General features: G+C 41.6%; 1 protein-coding gene across 1 annotated transcript; it reads right to left on the bottom strand.

The window, feature by feature from the left end:
• Positions 1 to 250: 250 nt before the first annotated feature.
• On the bottom strand, positions 251 to 1,691 carry LOC121809095. Its single transcript, XM_042209643.1, has 2 exons — positions 300 to 1,691; positions 251 to 256 (listed from the first exon to the last, which is right to left on the bottom strand). The coding sequence occupies exons 1-2, from the start codon at positions 1,689 to 1,691 to the stop codon at positions 251 to 253; spliced, it is 1,398 nt and encodes a 465-aa protein (XP_042065577.1).
• Between the last annotated feature and the right edge of the window lie 7,124 nt (positions 1,692 to 8,815).

Genomic DNA, 8,815 nt, shown 5'->3' with positions numbered 1-8,815 from the left:
AAGTCGCGAGCGACTTCGACTTCCTCTAATTTCCTCTCTTCTTTCTCCTCTTTGTTCAGGTAGACAAGGTATGCCGGGCATCCTTTCTTCATCAACTTGCTGGCTTGCAGCATTGATATTACGGACTTCCGGTTTCCCATGGAGATTCCTTGAAAGCGAGCAGGTTCACCTTCGATGGTTTTAAAGGAAATTTGCCTTTCCTTGCATAGGATAGTGGCATGATTTTCAGCCAGCCAGTCCATTCCTAGGATTATGTCTACGTTCCACATAATCATAACACTGAGATTGTTTGCTACAACCTTAAGTTCACCCAGAGTGATTTCTAAGCTCGAGCAAGTACGAGATATTTCTATCCGTCCTCCTACTGGGGAAACTACTTCCATCCTATGTTCAGATTCTTTCGTCTCGAGTTTCAAAGTAGTCACGCAATGAGCAGATATAAAAGAATGCGAGGCACCAGTATCAAACAGAAGCATAACGGGTGTGTTGAAAAGCTTACCCATGCCTGCCAAATTTCCCTGGTTCACCTCTGGCTGCTTCTGTCTCATCGCATAAGCTTGAGCCTGTGTCGGGAGTTTCGGCCTCTGCTGCTGATTCCTAGGTGTCTGCTGTGAGTTTGTTCCAGGTTGAACATTCATTGCGCGCAGCTGTGGGCGCTGAGCTGACGGGTGAAGTTTTGCTCCCGTCCCTGGGTCCTTGCTTGGGCAGTTCTTAGCAAAATGTCCAGCTCCCCCGCAGTTGAAGCAAGTATCAGCTCCTGCCTTGCAGATGCCGCCATGCAGCCTATTGCATCTAGGACACGGACTGGTTTTTGACATGTTCCCCCTGAAAGATCTAGGGGTAGTCTGGTATCCACCATATTGTGGCCTGCTTGGTCCATACCCTCCCTTCTTAGGATCAGGTTGAGCTCGTGGTCCTTCCCATCTCCTCTTGTCCCTGGGTGCTTGGGACTGAGCCGGGGGTGGAGTAGGGTTCACAGCTGGTGTAGTCTTTTCCCCTGGCATGGCTGCCTCGATGTCCAGTGCTCGTCCCAGAGCCTCAGTGTAGGACAGCCCTCCGTGGCTAGCCAGCGTCATGCGTATCTCGTGCCTAAGTCCAGTACAGAACTTTTCAGCCATCTTGGCGTCGGTATCTACCTGATCTGGGGCGTAACGAGCCATCTCACAGAACATCCGGTCGTAGTCCGTCACTGACATTCGTCCTTGCTTTAGATGGTAGAATTCAGTCTCCTTTTTCTTCCTGTAGCTCTTGGGAATATACTTCTCATAGATCTCAGTTTTAAATTCCTCCCAAGTCATCTCTCCTAGTTGCATTTGAGCCATAGTCTTTTTCCTCGCCTCCCACCAAAAGTCTGCGGGTCCAGTCAGCTGAAAAGTCACACAGGACAGCCGCTCCTGGTCTGTGCAGTGTAAAAAGTCGAATATGCGTTCCAAAGCGCGGATCCATGTTTCTGCCACCGTTGGGTCTCCTAACCCGTTAAAAGTTGGTGGGTTCTGTCTCAGAAACATTTCCTCGACCCGACGATCCTGCGGTTGGGGTGGTGGCGGTGGTGGAACTGGCGATGGAGGTGGTGTTACCTCATTCCACTCCTCTTGCACTTCCCCTTCATAGATTGGGAGGTTGTTTCGGGCTTGTCCTCTGCCCCTTCCATGTCCTCGGCCTCGCGGCCTGCCTGCTCTCCGTGGTGGCATCCTATAATTTATAAAATTTTCTCATTACGTACACAACATACACGATAGCTAAACGGAAAGCTTGGATCTTTAAGATATAAACGAACAACGCTTTTCCAGATAAAGAGATCATATATACCATCGCAAACTAGTACATCATCAAACAAGTTTGCCTCGAAAGGTCTTTTTACAAAAGAACGTACATCCAAGTACGCATCATGAAGCTCCTATACTGCGGAACATTACCAAAAGTACTTAGCCACTGCCCGTCTAACAGCTCGGGTCTTACGTGCTAATCCAAAAGAAATCTACTACCAATCTCAAAAAAAAACACTACATCAGAACGCCATCATACTAAGACGTTTCTGATGGTACAAGCCACCTACCGCTCCTCGTCTGATCCTAGAGAGCTCAATCCTGAACTCCCCTCAAAGTCATCATCACTATCCACAACCAGGATAGGATCCTCAAGTGCCGCCCCTGGCATATCCTCGAGTGCTGGGGGTGGAGCTGCGACCATCGGGAACAGGACCTCCTCTAGGTCCATCTCAGCGCGGATGGCCTGCAGCCATGCCATCCTCTCCTCCGACTGCTGACGGAACCTGGCGCGGAGGTCCTCCACCCAGGGGTGAGCTGGTGGTGGCTCGGGTGCCTCGACTGCCTGTCTCACCCTCTCCGGGGCCCTCTCCTGAGCTACCATGGGGTGAGTCATCCGGACCTCTCCCGGACTCTCATCCTCGTCGGCAACCACCATCGGGGCCTTGCCTCGCCCCTCTGGATCGTGCCTGGCTCTCTCTGGCTCTGGCGTCCCTGGATGCCGGGACGGTCCTGCCTCGTGGTCGTGGCGGCCCAAGGTGCTGCCCTCGGGAGGGGTCGACATGCTCCACTGGAGTGGGGGTGGTGGAAAGTCGCCCTCCGCAACAGGTGGAACGTCCTGGAAATGGACATACTGTAAGAAGATGAATGATATAAAGCCGCGAAAGTCCCCAATCATCTCCTGGGTATCGACCCTCCTGTAAATGTAGCTACTGGACATCCAAGCGGCCCAGACCCTCCACTCATCGGGAAGTACAGAGATCAGCTGGTGGATGCCATCAAGCTCGGTGGTACCATACTCGTGGGTCCTTTCCCACAGCACGTAGAATCGGCACAGAATCGGCAGTATGCCCTCTCCGTCATACGGGCGGTAAGATCGGTATGCACGAAGCAAGTACTCCGCTAGGCTCTCGTAAGCATCAAGCGTAGGTCTGGCTGGGTCCCGTCCCTCCATCTGCACGGAGGTGGATCCCGAGTCAGAGAGTGCAGTCGTAAGAAAACGTAAAGAACGTAAAGGCGATGCATGCGAGTCTAAGGAATCACCAACTGGAGCCACTATACTGTGATCTATCGTCATTAGACTAAGTTCTCATCTCAACTATTGTTCCGTAAGGCTTTTGTGGTGAAGAACACCAATTTCTTTGGATTTAAACGAGTGACTTGGTCACCGTGAGGATCCATCTTGTGCTAATTCCTTATAGCACCGTTCCTTGTCTTTCTGTCTTAACAGTTGCCCCTCTTGTGCTCTCACGCACTGGGCGTTGGTTTTCTGGCTAAAAGTCGTGTTTCCTTGGCTCACACTTTCATACTCAACTTTGTGATGCATCATCTATCTAAAAAAAAATCGATTGCTCGGGAAAGCAACCATAGGATTTATAGTTCATCCTTCGTAGTCCCAGTTTGAACTACATTCTCTAGGAAAGTTCTTATTTCCCTTCGATTCTTCTTTATTTCCTTTATCAGGAGGGCATCCTCGTCGCACTTGGTTCTAGCGACCTCAAAATCTCACTACTTTAACTTTCACCTCGGTTGAATGTCCAGGAGCATTGATCGAGTCGATTATTCGAAAGGATCTAGTGAACGAGTCTAGATCTTGACTGAAGAAGTGTGTGGATAGCAGAGCCGGAAAGAAACTAGGGCTCTGATACCACTCTGTCACGACCCAATTCTCGTTAAGGATAACGAGATTGAGTAATTCGCGACTAATGGGGGATTAAAGAAGCGGGGATAGAAAGGGGGTAGAATCTGAAGAACTTGCCGAAGCCAAATGATGGATATCACAAAATAAGAACCAAGTATTCGGTTACAATTTCTCAAAACAGAGTAATTCAACAAGTCAAATGAATCAGAGTTCGATGATGAGACATTTCTATTCTCATTTAACAAAACACAGCGGACTAGGTCCCTACTGAACGACTTCGTGTATGAGGACACGAATCGCCTGGGAATCCACACGATTATTTACTAGCATCGACTCCGATCAATTCTCCTCTCTCTGGGCGTTCAACCTGCACATTTATAAATACATGCAGGGCTGAGTACAGGAGTACTCAGTGGACACGTGCCGAAAACAAAACATACAATATAAGTTGTCATCCATCCACAGTATCACGCGGGGTTTTCTCAAAAGGCCCGAGCATACTAAATTCTTGTGTGATCTTACAAGTCCGACTGCAGTCTAAGTTCTTTCGTATTCTACCATGTCTGAGAAACTAGTGTGTCGTGAAGGTGGCCACCTTCAACGAACACCCTCGCCGGCCAACCTCTCTCTAGGATGGCTCACAGCTCTTGTGCACATTTTTTTTTCCGAATAGGATTTGCGGTCCTATAGGGAACCGAATTCGTTACTAACCTTTCGGCATTGCCAAAAGTCTCGGCATATAGCCCCTTTCAGACAGGTCTCAAAAACAATTATTTTATGGCATGACAACAACTTTAAAGAGATGATCACATTTTCATTTTTCAGAAATGATATTTCATAACTTCAAAACATTTGCTTTATATCCACACTATAGTGCTGGATATTAAAAGAAAGCCCACCTGTTATGCTTATCTCCAGTTAACAATTCCTCGTTCGGCCTCTCTTGCCTCTTGAACAATCTCTCCTTTAGAAATAAATAGCGTAACACGCTAATTAGTACTCAAACTATTCTTTTTGAGAAAAGAATGCATGCATCCTATTGGATAGCAACTATCTTTGTCTCGGCTTATAGGATTCTCTTAATCCTACACCGGCTTCACTACTCCGCAGAGTTTATTTATTCACTTTACTAACTTTGGAGAAATTCTATTTTCTCTAAAATAATTCTTTGGGCGCTTATTTAATAAAATATGGATTCTCGGAAAATCCCTTTCTTAGATCTTTTCTTAAGATTTTTCTTAAGGCCGCCCATGGCGTCGCGGGGCGACGCCGGTCGGCCCTTCGCATCTCCGCTTAACCTTTCACGTCTTTGGGACACTTAATTTATTCGGGAATTAATTAATTAAGCTCCAAGCTTAATTCCTTAAATTAATTCCACTCCAACAAATTAATTTCCCAAGTCCACTAAATTAATTTCCGGCCCAAACAATTAAAAGGTTGGCAGCCCATTTCCTATTCTCCTTTTTCTTTTATTCAAATTTTTGGGCCCAATTCTTCAAGAAGCCCAATTCAATTTCATATACTCCCTACCCCCATCGTATTCCTCCAGAATCCCTCCCCAAATTCCATTCTGCAATTCAAAAGAGGAAGACTCAAATTGGGAAGTGAATAGCGGCGCCCATCTCTCTCCCTCGCGGTTTCCGGCGAAATCGCCGCTCCACGGCGTCGTCGCCGGCTCTTTCTCGCTCCCTTCCCCGACGGTCAGTGGAGAGGAGGCGTCGCTCCCTCCTTCCTTCCCTTGCCGCGGCCCGCAGCTGCCCCGCGGAAGTTTCCGGAGCTCCGCCGTCGTCCAACCTTCGCCGGCAGCCCCTTCGTCCTAAAGCTAAGTCCCCTCTCCACTCCCCCTTTTACTCGTTTATCATCGAGTTAAGCATCAGCTTGGTAATCGTTGAGTGTTCTGTTCGTTCCTTGTGGTTAAAGCTGTGATTCTTGGTGGGGAGTTCAATTCCTGGAATTGATCCTTGGCTACTATTGTTATGATTTTGCATATGCATTTGGGAGCATTTAGCTCACTGTAACTCTATTCTTGCATATGCTTATGTTGGGGAGGCTTGATGGATTTGCTACTGTTCTATTCTCATGAGGTTCTTAAGAGGAGTTCTATGTTCTTGTGCTACCCGATCATTCTATATGATGCAAAAGGGTGTTGTTGAGGGGTTACCTTGCTTTGTGATCCCCTCTCGGTCTGCCCTCCTCACTGCCACTGCTCCGCACCGCTGCTCCTTACTCCGCTGCACTCTCTTGCCGTGAGAAATTGGCAGAATGCAGTTGTGGAGTGGGGAAGGAGATGGTGGTATTTATAGGCAAAAGCCTTGGCTAGTGAGGGCTGATCCTTGGGAGGCTTCCATGCCTAGATTAGTGAATTTCTTGAGGGGAGGGAGTCCTTTGGCGGTTGCTTGAGTTAGCTTCTAAAATGATGAAAAGCTGGGAAGGGAGTCATTTGGGGCTGCCCTTATTGTCAAATCTGCCGCCTTTCTTGCTGCTGTGAAATGTCCATTGTTCACTTTCCAAAATTAGTTGTGCTCCTTATTTTTCTCATGTGTGCAAAGTATTGACCTCCCCCTTTTTTGGGTGTTTTCTTTGCAGGTAAGTAAGCTGCTTTCTTGGAGCTTGGTGGAGGGGACTTTTGAGAGATGGAGGGGAGAAGAGATGAGATTTGCTTACACTCAACTCCCTACTCCCCTACTCATCCTAGTTTAGTAGAGAGAAATTGTATATCCATTCTTGTGAAACTCTTGGATTTGGAGCTCAAAAGTGGTGTAGTATTTTCTTCATTGGACATTTGAATGTAGAGATATTTGGGGCACTCAATTTTTCTTAATAAAAGTATCACAATTACTTTTATTCTTGCAATCTTTTCTTTTGTACTCCAAATACTCCATGAAATTGTATTTGCTTTTCTTCAACAAATTCCAATAATCTCTTATTTCAAATCTTGCCATTTAAATAGAAATCCTTGTTGCACTTAAACTTTCCTCCTCAACAAAATGCTTAATTTGATTCCACGTCGGAGATTACAACAAGATATCCTTCGTTCATACGGACATTAATCGCGCTAAAAGAATCTGATAAAACGATTAAAAATCCGGGGCGTCACAATAAGGATCTTTTGCGCGATAAACATAAATTTCCAAATCATACGATTTTCACAGTTTTTCTTATATATTCTTGTTTTCTTATCATATAACAATTACAAACAACACTTCATTATACTATCATGAAGTTTGAGACATTTCTTTTAGCTAATTCGTATCGAAAGATCATATTTAATCCAAAGTCCTATACCGGGATATTACAATGAGAATGACATGTTCTCTAATCTATACATATATAAAAGTCAATAAGTGGGAATTTTTATTTTTCCGCTCACTTTCATGAAAATTTTTAGAGTATATTGTATAAATCTTTTAATATGTATAATAAAAATTTCATGCAAGATGCATGATATGATAGGTTGTCATTGAATAAAACAACATTATACATTAGATAATACACATTAAAAAATGTGAAGGAGTGTGATTGATGTGAGTAATAAGAGCTACTCCATAAACCAATGGTCAATAAACAAATCAATGTACCAAATGACACAATCTCATTGGTTGATAAATATTTTTAAAAATAATTATATATCTTTTGTATATTATATCAATAAATGATATTGTACCAAAATTCTTGATTTTCATCCTCTATAAATAGAGACCATATTTGTTATAGTTTTGATCACAAAAAAATATCGTCTTTTCTTTCATATAATCCCTCTTCTTTGGTAATATAATTTTTTATTTTGTAGTCTTCTTTGTTGTTCATTATGAATAACTAGTGTCATATCCGTGCTATGCACATATCATTAATTTATTTTTATTAGTTTAATATTTTTTGAAAAAAAGCAATATTTACATGACATAAATAATACTACAAACAAATATTTATGCACTAACAATTAGTCTTGCACAAAATATTAACAAATTTAGTAAATTTATATATTGAAGGTGTGAATATCGAGTAAAAATATCAATTGTATTAATGTTATTAATTGTTTCAAGTTTAGTTGAACAATTCTTTGTTACCATAACTATCATGATTATGTTATTATATATTTATTTAAATCCAAATTTTTATTTCTCTATCATGAATAGTATCAACAATTTTTTTTGTAAAATTATTAGATTCTTGAAGAGTACTGATTTAAGGATAGAAAGGGGGAAAATGTGGGGAGGCTGAGGCCATACCGTGAGATTTGATTTCAAATTAATATTAAAATTCAATTAACATTTCTTGGTAGTGTAATTAATGCAATATTTGTCATATATTTTAATTAATAGGTGGAGCAAGAATAATAACTTAGTTATAATAACTAATATTGATACGAAAACTGTGAAATGAACAAAATTTTAATTGTACGAGGGGATTAAAAATAAATACAAATCAATATTGAAACATAATAAATTTAAAATAAATCACAAAATATAATATTCAAATGTTAAATCTAGAAGATAAAACTTTATCACAATATCTATTCATAATTAATTTACAATTCATAAAATAATAAATTAATATATAATATTAAATATATATAAGTAAAATATCCCCAATATCTAGGCCTTAATTATTGGATATACAAATTTTTATTTCCAAAAAGTAAAAACCCAAAAACCGCCTCCAAAATTCGTATAGTTTAATTTTTATTTTCAAAAAAATATCCCTGTAATCTATCCTTAAAAACTACGCCTCCAACAATACATAAATTTGAAAGAAAGACTATATTCCTATAATCAGCCAATAATTACATAATTATACACGTTTATAATTGAAATTCACATATGTGCATATTTAAACATTTGATAAGTTTATTGGCCGATATATTCAAATACTAATACATGTTAACCTAGCAAAAATAGTTATCATTCTCATCTTCTTCGTCAAATATTTATGTATCATCTTCTTTCCGGAAGACAAACATCTTCCTACCTAAGCTTTGCTCGTTGGTCAGTTCAACCGGTGACATCTCTCCCTTTTTCTATCAACAAACAAAGAAGCAATAGTGTAAATAAATTTGAAAAAAAACATATTGGGGATTGTTATAGTTCAACACAATAGATAGTAGATATTGTACATAATAGCATAAAAAAGAAAAAAGAAAACATGATACCTTTTATAGAATGATTGGAGCTAATTCAATCCTAGCAAT

Source organism: Salvia splendens, chromosome 6 (genome assembly GCF_004379255.2).
Source record: "Salvia splendens isolate huo1 chromosome 6, SspV2, whole genome shotgun sequence".
Taxonomy (NCBI): domain Eukaryota; kingdom Viridiplantae; phylum Streptophyta; class Magnoliopsida; order Lamiales; family Lamiaceae; genus Salvia; species Salvia splendens.
This window is presented reverse-complemented; position numbering and strand designations above follow the sequence as displayed.